This window comes from Lissotriton vulgaris, chromosome 10 (genome assembly GCF_964263255.1).
Source record: "Lissotriton vulgaris chromosome 10, aLisVul1.2, whole genome shotgun sequence".
NCBI lineage: Eukaryota > Metazoa > Chordata > Amphibia > Caudata > Salamandridae > Lissotriton > Lissotriton vulgaris.
The window spans coordinates 627,448,458-627,468,156 of NC_141698.1; the positions used below are offsets into that span (position 1 = coordinate 627,448,458).

Here is a 19,699-nt window from a genome sequence, read left to right on the forward strand (position 1 = left end):
CTTCCTAAAGGATTAGACAATTACCTGCAGTGCCCCTCCAAATACCTTTTTCACAGTGCACTTAAAGAATCACAGGAGAGGTATAATGCTACATTCTAAAGCTCAAATGTAAATTTAAAAAAATTTAAAGTCCATTCTGGTATGTCACGAACAGCCACTGAGATATTTCAGGTTAAGGGTCATTTTTTACATGATATAAACACAAAATATCCCCCTAGTCAGACCTTTCCAGACCATAGAAACATTTAAGTGCAGTGGATACCCCACTTCTTAGCCTACCAGAGCCTTGCCTGTAGAGTGGTTTGCATAACAATATAATATCTTGAAACATACTCTACTGTTGGCAAGCAGGAATGGCAAAGTAATGGAAATTGCTACTTACCAGTATGCATCTGTTCTTGGCATGTAGAGCTGCAGAGTTGTACACTTAGCATTAGATCGCCACCTGGTGTTGAGCTCGGATGATTGCAGGTTGTTGTTGTCTTGGAAGAAGTCTTTGTAGTCACGAGATAGGTGACTCCTCCCATGCACAATACAGCGCATGGGCTTCGGCTCCATCCTTAGATTGTTTTTCACCATGATGGGAAATGATGGAGTTAGTATAAGTAAAGAAAAAAAGGATGTCCATGCGTGTGCATCTAAGTAAGATGAAAAACTGGAACGGATACAAGTCCCGGGGAGGCGGGAGTGCGTGTACAACTCTGCAGCTCTACATGCCAAGAACAGATGCATACTGGTAAGTAGCATTTTCCGTTTGAGGCATTTGAGCTGCAGATTGTACACTTAGCATTGACTGTACAGCAGTGTCTCCCCTAGCGGTGGTCTCTTGTATCCGTTGCAGTTGTTTGAAAGAGAGTTTTAAGAACAGCTTGGCCTACTGCAGCTTGCTGCTTGGCTTGCGCATCAACACAGTAGTGTTTAGTGAAGGTGTGCGTTGTAGACCATGTTGCTGCTTTGCATATGTCTTCTAAGGGGATGTTCCCTAAGAAAGCCATGGAAGCTCCTAGCTTGCATGTGGAGTGCGCTCTAGGAGGAAGTGTTAATGTACGTTTTGCTTTTTGATAGCAGACTTGTATACATTTTACAATCCTCCTTGCAATTCCACCCTTAGAGATGGGGTTGCCTTTATGAGGTGGAGAGAAAGATACAAATAATTGTTTTGTCTTTCGAAAAGATTTAGTCCCATCTATATAGTAGAGAAGAGCTCTTTTAACGTCTAGGGTATGTATAGCTCTTTCTGCTACAGAGTCCGAGTTTTGGAAAAACACTGGTAACTCTACAGATTGGTTTAAATGAAAAGGAGTAATCACTTTTGGAAGGAATTTTGGATTAGTTCTTAGAAAACTTTGTTACGATGGAGTTGTAAGGAAGGTTCTTGTATAGTGAACGCTTGTATCTCACTTATTCTTCTAAGAGAGGTGATGGCAATAAGGAAAGCTGTTTTCCATGTGAGGAATTGCAGTTCACATTTGTGTAGAGGTTCAAAAGGGGGTCCCATGAGCCTTGTAAGAACCACGTTAAGGTTCCACACTGGAGAAGGTGGTAACCTAGGTGGAATGATTCTTTTTAATCCTTCCATAAATGCTTTAATTGCAGGTACTCTAAAAAGAGACAGATGTTGTCTGTTCTGCAAGTATGCCGCAATTGAGGCTAGGTGCAGGCGTATGGATGAATATGCCAAGTTACACCTTTGTAAATGTAGAAGGTAGCAAATTATATTTTGGATAGAAGCATCCAGGGGATCAATTTGATTATTATTGCAGTAAATGGGAAATCGTTTCCATTTAGCAGCATAACAAGCTCTGATAGTAGGTCTCCTGGCCTCTTTAATGATGTTCATACAGTCTGGTGGTAGGTTAAGATAACCAAACTCTAAGACTTCAGGAGCCAGATCACTTAATTCAGTTGTTTTGGGTCTGGGTGTCTGATTTCTCCATGGTTCTGTGTTAACAGGGAGGTTGTGAGCTGTATCTTTTGATGTGGAACCAGAGAGAGATCCAGCAGTGTGGTGAACCACGGTTGGCGTGCCCATGTGGGAGCTACCAGGATTAGTTTGAGAGACTGTTGTCTGGGCTTGCGCACTACTAATGGAATCAGTGGGAGAGGTGGAAAAGCGTATGGAAATCTGCCTGACCAGTTCATCCATATCGCATTGCCCTTGAACAATGGGTGTGGAAACCTGGCGGCGAAGGTTGGGCATTTTGCATTTTTGTGGGTGGCCAACCGATCAATGTGTGCATGACCCCACCTCTGGAAGAATGGCTGAAGAACTTGTAGGTGTAGTTCCCATTCGTGAATCTGTTGTGACTTCCGACTTAACAGATCTGCTATCTGATTGTAAACTCCTGGAAGGTGTTCTGCCAACAGATGTATATTTTGAGGAATGGCACATCTCAAACTGTTCTGTACAAGCTGGGACAGTTGCAGAGAGTGCACCCCCCCTGTTTTTGTATATAGTACATGGCTGTCATATTGTCTGTCCGGATTAAGACAGCTTTGTTTTGTACTTGTAGTTGAAAGGTCTGGAGTGCTAATAATATGGCTAGCAGCTCTAGATGGTTGATATAGAACAGTTTTTGCTGATTGTTTCATTGACCTTGAGTTGTATGATGCAAGAGATGGGCTCCCCATCCTGTGAGAGATGCGTCTGTTGTGAGCACTAACTGTGGAACAGGTTCGAGGAACGCTCGTCCCTTTGTCAAATCTTTGGTGTTCCACCATTGCAGAGAGTGATGCGTGCGGCTGTCCACCAACACCAGGTCTGTTAGTTGACCTTGGGCCTGGTTCCACTGTTGTGCTAGGCACTCTTGTAACGGGTGCATTTGCAATCTTGCGTGTGGTACTATGAAGATGCAAGATGCCATCATGCCTATTAATCTCATGAACACTCTGGCTTGCAGAGATTGTTGTTGTTGGAAGACTGTGACTAAGGCTTGAATGCTCTGTATCCTTGCTGGACTGGGATACGCTAGAGCTGTAGATGTGTCTATTGTAGCCCCTAGATACTTGTGTACATGAGAAGGCTGCAGGTGCGACTTGCTGTAGTTCATCGTGAACCCCAAGTTGTGCTGAATTGTTTGATGTGTGTGTTGGACACATTGTTTGAATGACTTGGCTTTTATGAGCCAATCGTCTAGATAAGCGAAGACATGTATCTGCTGCCTTCTGAGATGTGCTGCTACTACTGCTAAGCACTTTGTGAACATGCATGGTGCTGTTACCCCAAATGGAAGGACTTTGAACTGATAGTGTTGTCCTTGTATTACAAACCTTAGGTACTTTCTGTGAGCAGGGTGTATAGGAATGTGAAAGTAGGCGTCCTTTAGGTCTAGGGTTGAAAGGAAATCGCCTTGTTGTAGTAGTGGGAGCACTTGTTGCAGAGTGATCATATGAAAATGATCTTATTGTATGTACTGATTGAGGGGCCTAAGGTCGAGAATTGGTCTTAGTGTCCCGTCCTTTTTGGGAATTAGAAATACAGCGAGTAAACCCCTGTTCTTCTAAAGGAACCAATTGAATGGCATCCTTTTGTAAAAGTGACAGAACTTCTTGTTGGAGCAGAGGCAGGTGGTCTGTAGACATTGGACGCTGCCTGGGAGGTATGTGTGGAGGGGTTGCTGCAAGTTCTAGGCAGTAGCCATGTTGGATAATCTGTCTCACCCACTTGTCTGTTGTAATGGAGTTCCAGACAGGCAGGAACTGTGTTAATCTGCCCCCTACAGGAGTGGAATGCTGTTGGGGGAGCAGAGGGAAATCACTGTTTTGTGGTGGAAGAGGATCGATTGCTGTTGTTACCGCGACCTCTTCCTCTGTTATTATTGCCTCTGTATCCTCCTCTAAAATATCCCTTGTTAGAGGATGTTTGTGTGTGAGATTTGAAAGATGTTGTAGTGTCTGCTCCAGTTTGTTTGGAGCCTCCTCTGTAGAAGGAGCGACACAAGGAACCTCTAGCTGGTGTGGACTGTAAAGCCCCCATAGACTTGGCGGTGTCCGTATCTTTCTTCATCTTTTCGAGTGCAGTGCCCACTTCTGGGCCAAATAACTGGTTCTGATTAAATGGTTGGTTTAAAATGGTAGTTTGCACTTCCTGTTTAAACCCGGAAATGCGTAGCCACGCATGTCTCCTAAGTATGACACTGGTATTCACAGCTCTAGATGCGAGGTCTGCCGCATCAAGTGCACATTTTATTGAGGCATTTGAAATTAACTTGCCTTCCTGTATGAGGTCAGTTGCCTGAGCTTTATATTGATCTGGTAGGTGTTCAAGTAGTTTTTCTAGTTGATCATAATGGGCCCTATCGTAATGAGAGAGGAGGGCTTGTGTATTAGCTATACACCATATGTTAGCGGCTTGTGCAGCTATTCTTTTACCTGACGCATCAATTACTTTCGATTCTTTGTCAGGTGGGGGTGCTTCGCCAGAAGTTTGAGAATTTGCCCTTTTCCTAGCATTGGACACAACTAAAGAATCTAATGGTAGGTGTCCTTTAATGTAGACTGGGTCTGTGGGTGCAGGCCTATATTTTTATTCTGGGGTTCAAAATCTAGTGCATACAGGGTCTTTAAATACCTCTGGAGCATGTTAAATGACTCCTTTAATCATGGGAAGAATTTGAACAGGCCGTTGAGACTGTTCAAAGGTATCTAAGAGAAAATCTTCCTCGGTCTCATCAGAATGCATAATGATTTTATGGTAAGCAGCAGCTCTGTTTAACAAATGACCAAAACTAATGTTATCCTCTGGAGGGGAAGGTTTTGAAGGGTATACCTGCGGGTCAGGACTATCAGGCGCATTTTGTGGGTTTGGCAAGTCCCATATAACGTCATCCACGGGGTATGAGAAAGGCTCATCTATATTATCCCCTCCACCCAGAATGTGATGATAAAATTGGAGAATGTGGGGGGCGTGGCCAAGATGGCGGCGGAGTAGGACGGCCTTTACAGTCCCTCCGGCGCCTTGAGAAGCATCGCTTTATTTAGCAGCCTCATCCGCGCCCACCCAGACACGAAATCGGGTTGCCCGGTGCCCAGTTGCTGCCCCACCGAGCTTCGGTCCACCATTTCGCCACGGCGGACCGTGGAAGCAGGATAACCAGACGTGCGACCTGCACCCGCACGCTGCCTGGGCGGTGATCTGGGCCCAGCGACAGGAAGAAGCGGGACTGCTGCTGTGGAGAGGTGCACTGCCCAACGGCTGGAGCGGGAGCGCTCTTGGGGCCTGGCGTGCAGCCCCCCCCCCCCCGATGACTTCCTGGTGAGGCCTTGAGACTTGGCCGTGCCCAGAGACTCCGGAGCGCATTGCAGCCTAAGCAGGGAGGCGGTGAGAAGTGGCGGAGCCTGTTCTTCCCATGGTCTTCGGTGTTGGGAGGCCTGCCGACGCTCGCGCCTTGCGGTCATGGAGCCTGGGCGGAGTGGCAAGCTGCGGGAACGGAGAAGGGGCCTGTGAGCGCGGCCCGACCCTCTCTGGCAGGGGGAGTGCAGTGTAACCCGAGGAACGGGAGCAGCAAAGCTGGCGGCGTAGCAGCAGTGGCGCCCACCGGGAGGTGAGCTACGCCGGGCACGCATCGGTGCTCAAGGGAAGGTGAGGAGTGGAACGGGGGCGTGTCACTCGCGGTCCGCATTGTCGGCGGACGGTGCATGACCGCCTCTGGAGGGTGAAGTGAACCGAATGACTGTCTATGGCTGCCCCCCCCCCCCCGCCCCGCCTAGAGCACCAGTGGCTGTGAGCAATTCGGGAGTCCTGGGGGAGACAGGGGCGCACCCCCCGCAGTGCACTAGACTCTGGTGGCAGAAGCACCCTGGTCATGTGGAGACCCCGCCATCTTGCCCTGTGAAGCGAGACCCTCCTGTGCGAAGTTTACTGGATGGTAACCTGTGTAGGGCGGCAGTGGTGAGACACAACGGAGCCGCTGGGGGAAGACTGGACAGACCCCAGATCCTGGCTGGTGGCAGTTGCTGTTGGCCCTCGGGGAGGTAGGGGCATCGAGGTGACGCTGGTCTGGTGTGGCTTATAGCTTCCTACGTGTGCTTATAACCTGGAACACGGGTACAGAAGGAAGGGCTGCGTGGTGAACAGAAGCTGGAAGCAGCTGGTCTGCTAGAAGGGGCCTGGACACTGAGCTTTGGGCCTCGCCAGTTGTATGGTGTAGAGACCTTCACTGCTGTGTGGAGCGCGTGCAGCCAGTATGGCGACGACCAGACTGAAGAAAGATAAGCCTGGGAAAGATGAGATGTCAAAAGGGGTGACGGAGACTACATCGCTGGTCCCCGACAAGTCCCCATGACGGGGTGAGAACGAGGAACCCGCGACCAAGGCCTTCATGATTGAACTTTTTGCGGCCATTAAAGAAGACATATCGGAGCTGTGCTCCCAGCTGGCGTCTGGTCTGCGTGAGGTGCGGAGGGACGTAGATGGAGTGGGGGAGCGTGTTGCAATGTTGGAGGAGCACAACGTGGGGACGGCAGAGGACATCCACCGACTTCAGCAAGACGTGATTCGTCTGACGGAGCAGGACCTAGATCTACAAGCCCATACCGAGGACTTGGAGAATCGGTCCCGCCGCAACAACATCAGGATTCGTGCAGTGCCTTGGAAAGGAGAGGGGTCGGACTTGAGGGAGTATGTGGAGGCACTTTTCAAGCATATCCTGAATGAGGAGGACCTGCAAGTCATACGGATGGACCAAGTGCATCGTGTTGGATTGCCACGAGGTCCCAAAGCCCCTCCCCCTGATATTTTGGTGTGCGTCCATGACTTTCAACTGAAGGAGCGGATCCTCCACAAGGCACGCGACTTCAATCCCTTTCAATTCTGGGATCATTGCCCCGTGTTATTTCAGGATCTGGCGGCTTCTGCTCTGCTGAAACGGCGAATTTAAGCCTGTCACCACATACATACGGGAGCAAAATGTGCCCTACTCCTGGGGGCATCCATTCCGGCTCATCTTCAGGTGGCAGAACAAGCTGGTCCAGGTACGGTCCTTGGCAGAGGCTTTGGACCTTTTGGGTTTGGAGCGCCTGACTCCTCGTCAGACGGTGGCGGCTCATCTAACAGATGACGGCGACGCTCTGCAGATTGGCAAAGAGTGGGCAGGCCTGTGCCGGAAAGGAGGCCCGACTTATCAGCAAGCATGCAGGAGAGGGGTGCTGCGGTTGCTTCTGTGGCCCTGGTAACTGAAGCAGCAACAGACGACAGTGAGGCAGCCTCGTGAGGCCCCGAGAGGGTCGGTTGCAGGCGCCGGAGGGGGCTACCCCTACGAGGTAACACTTGTGCTTTATGTCCTTGCTCGTGAGGGACTCCAATATCACGAACTGGAGGAATATTGACTGGTGCCATGTCCCCCTGTCCCTGGGGCCAGTCTTATTCTACTTCTTGTATTGTGCTTTTCTTCTTGGGGGTTTGGGGGGGTGGGTTGGGGAGGGTAGTGGTGGTAGCAGGAGATTGATCATTTACGGCTTGGAGCTGGTTGAGGAGTCCTCACATGCATGGTGGGTCGGTGGAGGGGGGGGGGGGGTCTGCGGGGAAGGGGAGAACACATGGAGGGGAATGGATCTGGCTTGTTTGGGCGGCTTCATGACACAATTGGTGGTTGGGGTGAGATGGAGGATGGGGGAATCGGCCATTCGACCGCTCAGTGTAGATGGTTGGGGCGGGCGGCCCCTGAGGAGCACTGTCGTTGGTCCTATCAATTATGCCACTTACTCTAGGGACGTGGAATGTTAAGGGGCTGAATTCTCCCCAGAAGCGCCAAAAGATTTGGAAATATATCATTGACCACCAGTTAGATGTAGTTGTTCTTCAAGAGACCCATCTGGCTAAATCAGAAGACTCATGCCTTAAGCACAAACAGTTCCCACTTATTTATAGGTCCTCCGTCTCCACGAAACAGAGGGGAGTGGCCCTTATTTTTTGCTCGGCCTTGCACTTCCAGCCAGTGGGTGTACAGAGTGATCAGGAGGGGCGCTGGGTCATGGTGAAGGGCCTCCTGCGGGGCAGACTTTGCACCTTTTTCGTAATGTATGCACCTAACACTGGCCAGAATGGATTCCTCCAAACCCTTTTGGGGAAAGTCGTAGATTTTGCTGAAGGGCCATTGATTATCATGGGGGACTATAATCTGGTGAGGCAGAAAGACCTTGATAGCACTCACTCACAGAGATCCGACATGGGCTCATTTTCCTCTGACACGCGACAGAAGATTTTAGACATGGGCCTTTTGATGCATGGCGCTCCCTATACCCATAATCTAGAGACTACACTTTTTTCTCCCACGTCCATCGCTCTTATTCCCGACTTGACCATTTCTTCCCGAGTCATTTCCTCCGAGGCGACCTCCGCGAGGCCAAGATTTTTCCACTGTCTGTTTCCAACCACAGTTTGCTCGCAGTGTGCCTTCATTGGGGTGTGAAGAGTAAGGCCAGCTCTAGATGGTATTTCCCGGTGTCCCTGGTTCGGGACAAAACTTCCTGTAAAACTCTGCGAGGAGTAATATCAGAGTTTTTTGCACTTAATGATCCGGGGGACACCTCAGTCTTCCACACATGGGGCGCCTTTAAAGCGTGTGTTTGCGGGCAGTGCATGGCCCTGAATGCTGCTCTTAATAGACAGCGTGGTCGGGAAAGGGAGCAATTAGAGGAGGAGCTCTCCACTCAAGAGAAAGCACTCAAGGAGAACCCCTCCAGACAAGAATTGCGGCAGCTAACAGCAGTTAGAGGTAAACTCCAGGCTCATTACAATAACAGGGCTGAATATACTCTGCTAAAATTAAGACGTCTTTCCTACTCTCAGGGTAACAAGGTAGGGAAGCACCTCGCTAGGCAGCTTCGGGACAAGAGGGAGCGGGAATACATTGGGGGGATTCAGGACACTCGGGGGGTAATGACACACCAAGATGAGGCGAAGGCTTAGATCTTTAGGGCTTTCTACAAGACCCTTTATTCGGGAGACCCTCTTGATGCTGCCGCGCAAAACGAGTATCTGCAGACGATCGCGCTGCCCCAGGTGTCAGCGGAATGGAATGAAACGCTCTCTGCTCCCTTCACCAGGGAAGAGGTGCTGACTGCCATTAAGGCCTTGAAACCCCATAAGGCTCCGGGGGCGGATGGGTACACGGCCATTTTCCATAAGACCTTTGCCTCTGAACTCTGCCCATACTTAGTCCGGTTGTTCAACAGCATGGCGGACGAGGGCGAGACCTCGGGCACGATGGCTGAAGCTCTAATATCCATCATACCCAAACCCGGGAAAGACCGTAGTAAGTGTGCCTCCTATAGGCCGATTGCCCTCTTGAATCTGGATGCAAAACTTTACTCCTCTATCATTGCTCAACGACCTGATGCCGGCACTCATACACTCGGACCAATCAGGGTTCATTAAGGGGCGACAAAACTACGAGAATACGAGGCGGTGATACACTTGATTGCAAAGGCCAATAAGTTCAAAATCCCGGCAGTTCTGGTGGGGCTTGATGCCAAGAAGGTGTTTGATAGGGTGGACTGTTTTTTTTTATTCCAGACGTTGGCCGCCTTTGGCTTCTCCTCTAAATTTTTGACAATGATTCGGGCGAACTACCTCTCCCCCAGGTCCAGAGTAGCGGTGAATGGGCACCGGTCTTCCTTCTTTGAACACTCACGGGGCATTAGGCAGGGATGTCCCCTATCGCCTCTGTTTTTTGCCCTAAGCATAGAACCGTTAGCACTGAAGGTGAGAGCCAACCCCAAAATCCACAGCCTACCCTTCACTGGGGAGTCACATAAGATCACTCTCTTTGCAGACAAGGTCCTCCTCTCCCTCTCTGATCCGGCCCACTCCCTTGCCCACGTGCAAGCGGACCTGGAGCGCTTTGAAGCAGTGGCGGGGTTCAAAATCAACTATGACAAATCCTAAGTCCTTAACCTCACACTCCCCCAATCTGAAGCCCTCCATCTCAAGTCGCTAACAACCCTTCCATGGGCCGACTCCTCTATTCAGTACCTGGGGATCCACTTGACTCCGCGTTGGGGAAACTTTACTCTGCCAACTTCCCCCCGCTCTTAGCTAAGATTCAGGCCGACCTGGCCTGATGGAAGCCAATGTTCATATCATGACTGGGGAGGATTCATGCAGTTAAAATGTCCTTTCTTCCCAAACTATTGTACTTGTTCCAGGCCCTGCCCATTGAACTCGACGGGGAATTTTTCCGGCGAATGAAATCTATGATGTTACGCTTTATATGGCAAGGGGGTCGAGCACGCTTCTCCTTCACCATCCTGCGCAGGCCGAAGAGGGAGGGAGGCGTAGGGCTACCTGATCTTCGTTTGTATTATAAAGCGGCACAACTCCGAGTACTAGAGGAGTGGTCACAACAGGAGTCAGAAAAACACTGGTTACACATGGATCGGAGCGTTACAGGGAGGACGGTCTGGCATTTGGTATGGAAGCCCAAGAGCGACAGGCCTAAAAATGCTTATATCAGTACCCCCATTAGCACCACCGTGAAGGTTTGGGATTCAGTCTCCAAGGATGACAGGTAGACTACCTTCCCCTCCCCCTTTACGCCCATACACTTTAACCCCGCCTTCCCCCCAGCGTTGACCGAAGACCGCTTTGAGGCTTGGAAAGAGGGAGGTTGTCTGGCACTAACAGACAGCTGTAGGCGGGACTATGGGGTTCAGGAGACTGAGCGATACCACCACGCTCAATTACTTTACTGGGCGCTGTCCCCTCAGGTGGGTGATGCAGCTACACGGCCCCTCACGAACTTCAAAGCCTTCCTCCATGAAGGGTGCCATCACTTTTATAAATGGGTCCCTACTTTCCACTGCAATTTCCCCTAGGCCTCGATACATGTCCATGTGGGAGGGGATCCTTCAACAGGACATTTCTGATGCGGAGTGGACACACTTATGGTCAGACATAGCCAAGTTTAATCACTCTGTGGAACTTAGCGAGGCGCACATGAAAACCATGATGGATTGGTACCTACACCCCGCCAAGCTGAGACTGATATTTCCTGGCCCTTCCGATAGATGTTGGAGGGGATGTGGGCTTTTAGGGGACTTTCAGCATATTTGGTGGGACTGCCCAATTATCCGTCCGTTCTGGGAGGAAATTCTTGCCCAAATTAAGGATATGTTGGGATACCCCATTCCTACTTCAATGGCCTGTACCTTACTAGGTCTCCGTGATCCTTGTATCGAACATCAGACTAAGGCAGACAAGCGGATTATGTGGCTCAGCATTGGGGCGGCCAAGCTCACCCTGGCCGCGGCGGGGAAAAGGAAGGAGGCACCAGCCACCTCCCTTTGGCATTCGCGACTATGGAGACTGTTGAGTTTGGAGAGGATGGCTGACATCTTTATGGATGATTTTAAGAACTTTGAATATCGCTGGGGCCCACTGGTCGCTTTCCTCTCCAAGGGTCTTCCGTCCGCAGTTTGTCCTGCTAGCGTTCAAGCCCTCCACCTATTTCAACTGTGAGCTCCTCACACTACACGTCTTGACCTTTGTCCTCTGTAAGTTGCTACCACCACTGGGGAGGAGGGAGGGAGTTTTATTGTGTTCTGTTGTTGACAGTGTGACTTCCCTCATATTGTTTCTCTATGACATTGCCTAAAAAGGAACCTGCACGCTGAAGGTTTCCGATTGTCTCAGCGTAAGGTGGCAGCTGTCAGTTCTTACCTGGGGAACATAGGTTATGAGCCGAGCCGCTGTGAGGACATTTGCCCTGAACTTTCAACGATCTCCCACTTAAATTGCAAGCCGTTTGGTATTCCCCTTAAATGTCGGGAACTGCACCTTCCAGAGAACTACTCTGTATGTTAGGGGTCTGACCAAAGGGACCTTTATCCGGCTTAACATACTACTATTGGGCTGTGTTTTCAATGCTACCCCCTGTGTGGGACGATGTGCGGGATTGTCGCATGTTTTTTTTGTTTTAAAATGTCAATAAACATACCTTTGAAGAAAAGAAAAAAGTGGAGAATGTGCAGGAGAGATTTGAGGTGATATGTGAAGAGGAACAGGAGAAGAATGAGGAGGAGGTATAGGAAAGGAAAAGTGCATAGGGGATGTAGCACAGTCCTTTTTCTTGGCAGGAACCACAGGTGTGGGCGGTGCATCTGCTGGTCTTTTCTTGTGAAGTGTAGCTTCTACATTACCTGTTTTTGGGTTGATGTAGATCTTTTGTCGAGGATCTGGCAAGAAAATTTCCTCCTCATGTACAACCTTCTTGGGCGTCGATTTTTTCGGTTCCATCAGAGGTTGTTTTGTATGTTTAGCCTTGGGAGGTGCTAAAACGTCCTTTGGCGTACTCTTTGGTGCCGAAAAGTGTAGGTTTGGTAGGCAGGTCCGAGGGCTTGGGCACATCGGAATCAGGCCTTGTGGGCTTCGGGACTGAAGAAGGTGTTTTCGGTGTGGGAGCCGGTGTCTTCGGCTTCGAGGCGTCGGACGATGGCTTCACACTTTTATGTTTAAAAGTGAACGGCTTCGGAGCCGGCACTTCTTTCTGTTTCTGTGCCTATTTAGGCTTGGGTGCTGAGAGGTCTTTCTGTTTCTTTCTGTTTCTGTGCCTATTTAGGCTTGGGTGCTGAGAGGTCTTTCTGTGTCGGTGCCGAGCCATCCTTTGGTTTTGGTGCTGAGTTAGCTTTGGGTTTTGGTGCCGATGGAAGAGGTGGAATCGGCACGTGCGGCTTGCTTGGTGCCGAGGCACTACAAGGCTTAGTTGTTTTCTTCGGAGCCGGGCTCGAAGGCGGGGCTTTTGAAGTGGGTGTTCGGTCCCGACTGGGCCCAACAGGCGGAGTGCTAACCTTTGCCTTCGGTTTAGGAACTGTAAGTGGTGCAGGGGCAGTAGTTCTCACGCGCTGACCCGATGGAATGGAGTCATCTGAGTAGTCTGCCTCTGATACGATCTGTAGATCGGGTGAATCTTCTTCGGGAACGAGTGGAACCTCTTCATCGAAGATATCCTCTGGTTCCGGAGCTGATCTCCTCATTTCGTGTCGACAGGCCCTACGATGCCGGATCGTTTTCTTTGATCGGAAAGATGCACAGGCTGTGCAGGTTGATTTGTTGTGTTCTGGCGATAGACGGAGGTTGCAGACCTCGTGGTGATCGCTATGTGGAAACTTTGGTTGACATACCGGGCATCTTTTGAACGGAGCTCTTTCCATGAGGTGTAGGCCGCATGGCGTCGATAGGCCCAACAGCCTGCATGGATGACTGGAATCGAACTGATGGCGTCGAAAACTATTGTAGTCGATGTCGAAGGTAGTTTTTAGAAGTTTGAGGACGTTTTTGCGCTTCGAGGTGCTTGAAAAGTGTTTTTCTAACAGGAGCGGAGAAACTTTCATCCGAACCCAGTGGCGGAAAAAAACAATCTAAGGATGGAGCCGATGCCCATGCGCAGTATTGTCCAAGGGAGGAGTCACCTATCTCTTGAATACAAAGACTTCTTCCAAGACAACAACAACCTGCAATGATCCGAACCCAACACCAGGTGGCGATCTAATGCTAAGTGTACAATCGGCAGCTCATATGCCTTGAACATATATATATATATATATATATATACATACACACACACACACACACAAACATCTGTCGGTTTGATCATGCAGTAAACTTGTGCAGTCAGTAACTGTTAATATGATTTTAGTTGAATTGTAAAAGGTCATCATGCACTAGGGGCTCCATACTCATACAGACTCGACACGCAATGTTTTAATGCTCATCTTTTATCACTCATAGCAATGGCTAGTAGTGTGCAGTGCAACACCCAGGCAGTCAACACCATGCTGCGCTGCATTCTGCTATACCTGGAGATGAATGTGAAAAATCACAAATCAGAGGCTGGCATCTATACCTGCTGGTGAAAGTACAAGAGCTTGTAGAATGTCAGAAAGGGAGATGATGCCCACGATGCTACCAGCTTCATTTACCACTACCAGTCGGTGAACCTGTAAGAAATGAAGGATTAGTCAGAATAAAATGCTTTAAACCATAACTCTTTTGATGCAAAATGCCATGTTCACTACTAATGATGTCCAAGTTAAGCCTCACAGATCAATGTCAACTGTTTGTATTTAAACTAAGTATGCTTCCACTATGCAAGCTCTCCATGACATACATCATAGTTAATAGGATGCCAATGACAACTATCATTTCCCAAAAATTCAATCAAATCCTTCCCGACTAAAAAAAACTACCTGAAGGATATTGAGAAACAAAGGATTTTCACTGCATCAAACTCAACCTTTGCAATAGTGAGCTCCTCAACACCAACCAAGTCAAACCATACCTAAAAGGTTAAACATTTGTAAGATTATCCATGTGCACCGGGATCAAACATCACTCTTAGATAAGTCACATTCATCTAAGTTAAACAAATCTGCTATAAAAAGGCAAACAACTTTTAGATTATTCCTTTGCAACAAAAAAATTCTCCAACACATAATTCAAGTTCAAGACTTAACCAGATCCATTTTGTTAACTCCTATTTTACCAACCTTTCCTAAATGCACTCTAGCCTATGTTCAAAAGGAACCAACCAAGGCAAGTGCCACAACATTTGCATACTTTACTCCACTTATGCAGGAACTACAGTGGGATCCAGTGGAAGCACAATCTCACTACATACCAACTTGGCACTACTACCTACATGGCGGGTAAAGTAAACATTGGAACAAAGCACGCCAAGCAGAGCACCTATATAATTAGGTTGCTGGAACCAACCACCAAAACAGAAACAAAACAGATACATTTTGTTTTCTCAGACACCATAGGAATAAAGCTCTAATTCAGCAAGTGCCTCATGTCTCTCAATCAGTTATTAAAAAAAATAAAAACATTCTTCTATACTACTGTATGACTCCAGTCCTTTCCACCCTCATTTCACTCTACCAAGACATACTGCATGTTCCCACAGTTCTCATTTGGCATGCAATTTACTGGGCAATCTGTTTAGTGGATTTTGTTTTTCATTCCCTAAAATTAATGTTGGGTTATATACTCCTACGTAGAATTAAATGTAAAAAGTACTTTAAATTAAGATACGAAAAGTTGGAACAAGACCTAGAATGAAGAATGCAACAAACAAGGTTGTGTGCTTTTGGTCAGAGTAATGTTCATCAACACTCACAAGCATGTCCAAGCCATAATTTAGGGCTATATAAAAAGAAAGCAAGTATCCTAGCTTTACATTGTGCAGCATAATGCCATTCACTGGGTGATGCCATATGAAAAGAATTCCAAAACCCATTGGTGGATCTCTACAAAGAACGCACATAATATACTTGCTGCCTGATTCGCAGCCCACATATTTTTCAAAGATAATCCAACTTTTCACACTACCTAGGTGGAATGCTGAACATTGCCAAACACTCACCCCCAGTCATAGATCTGGGTTAAATCCTCTTTTATTTGCTCACAATAACAGCCCAGTTTGGACCCAGCCATATGCAAAGCAGTCTCAACTCTGCTCCCAATGAGGACCAGTCTATCCCAAACTGCAAGCCAGGTCCTTCTGTTTGCAAGGACAAAAACACCCATTTAACCTTTGTCCCCCCTCCTCAGATGCACATTTCCACTCTTCCCTGCTCTAGCATCACATACGACAAGCTTGGTAAAGGCTTTCTTCCCGCCTGTCGAACCATGCCATCACTCCCTCTTCTTCTTCTTCTTCTTCTTCTGGAAAGAAAACCGCAGGCCCGAAGATGCTGGTAAACTGTAGGCCCGCCTTCATCCTCCCCTTCCCCAGCGTGATTACATAAAGAGGTGACTAGACAAATTTAAGAGCATGTGGCTCTTAATAACCTCTTTCAGATTCAGATCTGCATAGGGCACTGAATCTGCCATGGCCAACATTAGGGAATAACTCATTTTCTCCTATATTAAGGACAAGAACACATCTCTTAGACTCTCCTTAACCTCCACTGACTGACACATCTGACCACAAAATGCTGGAGGAAAGGCTTGACCAATATCTGGGCATATCAGATGTTGTTCTACTATGGACCAGATTGTTTCTAGAGCCACAGCCAATAAGTGAAGGTCAGCGAAGTTGTCTTCCCGAGAAATGTCATGACTTTCTCCAGAGCTCCTTCCCCTCTCATCTACTACTCTACATTTAGATATCCCTTCTGGCTCAGCTTATCGAGCTATATATCAGGTTCCTTTGCAAATATATGCCGATGATAGACAAATACACTTTCAGATGGATAATAGACCGGAAAGCACATCCAGCATTACCTCGTGCCTGGACAATGTGTTTCACTGGCTGCAGCAGAGTTTTCTCTGCATGAATGATAAAAAGAGATCTTAGCATTAGGAACACTAGAGTACGATTCTAAAACAATACTCCCTCTTCTCCAAGCCAACCACCGGGTTTATCTGTAGAAACTTGTTGCAGTTCTCCCAGTAGTGAATTCACTCTGGTCTCACAACAAAACACACTGCAAAGCTTCAGAGATTACAGAACGAGATAGACAGAATATACCGAGAACTCCGTACACATGACTATGCTAAATCTGCCCTTGATGCACTACACTGGCTTCCAGTAAATGAGGATCGAATTTAGTGTTCTCTACACCATTCAAAAAGCATTATCAGTGCGGGGAATTATTTTTAAATACAAATATAAGCTGATATACACAGTCACAATGGAAATGTTCCAAAAACTTGTGAATGTACAGAAGTGGCATGGTCAAACACCAGTCCTACAGCAGACATCTCCCTTAACAACTCCAAAGATACTCAATAATAACACCACTTTTATCAATTCTCAAGCCAACATGGTCCGAGAATACAGAGGCCCAAACTGCTTAAAAATTTAAAGTGTAAAAAGTTGTAAAAAAATTGAGTCCGTATTGGTGCTGGATAATGATTGTTAATATTAATATATACAGCTTGTATTGAAACAGCATTAGCAGTCATTTATATAGCACACTGCTGCCATTAGGTGAGGCGTTCAAACATGGTTACATTACCCTTAGAAGGCATGCATATGCATGTCGGAAGGGATGGAAAAGTTGTAGGTTGCTATGACGTGCAGAGCGTAGGGTTTTTGGAACAACTGGAGATGTGCTGCAGTCATACAGCAGCTGGCTTCATGCAAAAAATGCATGGATACATAAGTGTATCTGGAAATAATATTAAAGGTCTGCTTAGCAGTATGCACATTCCGGGGAGCTGTTCATGCAAATGCTGACAGATCAAGTGTACATGAGTACAGCTGGCTATGTGTAGGTGTCAAACATGAAGACCAGACTCTCTCATCACTGTTCAGTAATTAGCAGCCATAGATAAGAGATAGGGTGCAATAGAAACTTGCTTCATACCAGGATTATGGGAATTAATTAATCAATTAATGCTAATTACTACCACTGTTGGTGGTTGTCCAATTGACTACTCTGACTTGCTTGTGATCGACCACGTCTTTATTGTGTAACAGAGGACAAAGTGGTCATAAGCACTACTAATGAGGAGGGAGTGACAGTTTTAAAGTTCAGAAGGTGAAAGATAAGCCTTTGAGTTAAAATAGGTTGATGCTTGGAATTTCTATCCAGAGACTGAACCTTTGTGCGACAAATGAGATAGAAGGGCGAAACCGCCATTGATTTCTTAAGGAGAAGGTACATCTGATTCCATGTAGATATGGTGGAGGATGTCAATGCAAAGCACAAAATACTGGGAAGATCATGTATTGTGATGACGGAGCAGTCTTAGTCCTGCACTGTTTTTTAAGTGGGCTGCTCAAAAATACAGTTTTGGTTAGTCTGGACCCTAGTGCATTTTCTCTTGGTTCAGTCAAGCTTAGCATCGCTAAGCAACCCACTGCAGCATGGGCACACAAGATTTCAGGTTCTACAAGTGCAAGGCAGGTTCTAAACTCAGATGGCAGTTTTTTTTCTAGTCAGTAAGGCTTGATTGCATGGTCCTTCCCCACAGCCCTACTAATGTTTTCTTAACACCCTAAAGGGACACAGCCATGGATTCGGTTCTTAATCCAGACTTTTCCATACACAGTTGTTTAGAGTGCCAGGAATCCAAAAGGTTAATAATGGATAAGTAAGAGGGGCCTGCTTACATTTAGTCCTGAAGACAGCTGGCATCTCCAAATGTCGAATCAAAATACTTGCTCAGTGTATTTTGCATTTCAGGAAGACAAGTTGCATTGGTAGCCATTTGGGAGGAAACTGCAGTGTATTTCATTTTATATTGCAGTTAAATGGTTCTTGCCTTTAGCACGATATGACGATCAGGCATTACACCTGTTTTTTAAAAACATTTTTATAAAAGTGCCTGTCCAAGTTTTGTTTTCTCTCAGGTCACAACTTGAACTACTTTAAATACATCATAGTTACAGCCAGAGCACAAAAGACCCTTCCTGGGAATGTGAAATGAAAGCCATATTGCGCACTTGCATTCGCAATTAATTCCAGAGGGAGGGCAAATTTAAAGGATCAGCACAGGGGCAGTCAACTATCTCCGTATAACAAATAACCCTATAAGCATCCCACAACTTTATGGGCTTCATACATATAGGGGTTACCCCGGCCTGGGTGTCCAATCTTGCATGCGTTTCAACACTCACATGCAACATACAGTTAGTGTGATCAAGGCTATACAAGTTCTACCCACTACACGGACTGATCAGCGATCCAACAAGCAAAACCCAGTGCGACTCAGGGAGAAACGCACCTGTTCACCAACACTAGAATTCGCGGTCACCACATTTCAGTAGTACCTTAGCATGGGATGATCGTTGACTTTGCTAAAATGAGTTCTACTTTGGGTGATCCCAACTCCTAGAAGAGTATAGCACTCTGCCAGTGAGTAATACGCAAGAATCACAGAATACTAGCCAAGAGACTGTGCCAGTACAGTTTAAATGAGGAGCTGCTGTCACATGGACTCTACACCAGGGACGTTTTACTCAACACAAGGTATGTCTGAGTGGTTCCACAGACCAACTGGTGGGAGAGGTTTCCTGAAAACGGATGATGGGGCTCTAGGGGCCCAGCAGTTAAGAGGGTTAATACCAGGATGATGAAAGAAGGTGGTTAAGGATCATGAGCATAATGAAGTCACAGGAGGTTTCATCAAAAGCACAGTTTGATAACGAAAGATTGTGGTGAGAGGTTTCATACGGACAGCTGGAAAATAAAGCAGAAAAGGCTAGAACAGAAACCAAGGATTTGAGCAATGTAGCAAGCCCCCATTACTCTTGTCAGGTTAATCTGTAAGGACAATCTCCTACCCTAGAAAGGTTACTTAACGAATAATGGGAGTCTCATCATAAGCATGCCAGCGTTGGTTTCCATGATCAACTGTATGTAGTACATACATTGGGTCAACAAGAAATGCAGCATTGATGAAGCTTCTTACCTAAGTGGGGTGGGGCAAGAGACAAAGGGTTGCGGTTGGAGTGAGGCATGAAGGGCGAGAGGAAACAAGAATGAGGGCTTTGAGTCAGGTGGATCCAGAATGGGAAGGATGGATTTTATAGATGGCTGAACGAAGGTGAAAATCCCTTTGCCTTGATAGTCTATCTAGAAACCAATACATATGGTCCCTTGCACATTCTTTTGATTTAAGCTTGGGTAACATTGGTAAGGGGTGATAAGGGGATCAAGAAATTATCAGACCATTACAAAATGATGGTGTATTTTGGACCCAATCCTGTTTGCCAGAGACGAGTTGGAGGATAGAGCCTTTGCATTG

The 19,699-nt window shown here is 47.2% G+C and overlaps 1 protein-coding gene across 4 annotated transcripts in view; it reads right to left on the bottom strand.

Annotated features, from left to right (window-relative positions):
- The window catches only part of PRKAG2 (protein kinase AMP-activated non-catalytic subunit gamma 2), a 1,779,639-nt gene that overhangs the window by 21,649 nt on the left and 1,738,291 nt on the right, over positions 1–19,699 (bottom strand). For 2 of the 4 annotated variants that reach the window (XM_086941467.1, XM_086941466.1), the window contains exon 15: positions 13,842–13,935. In XM_086941467.1, coding sequence (XP_086797593.1) covers positions 13,842–13,935 — 94 coding nt within the window. Of the gene's footprint in view, positions 1–13,794; positions 13,936–19,699 lie in introns of all 4 variants that reach the window. The other 2 variants (XM_086941468.1, XM_086941469.1) reach the window with 1 other exon arrangement.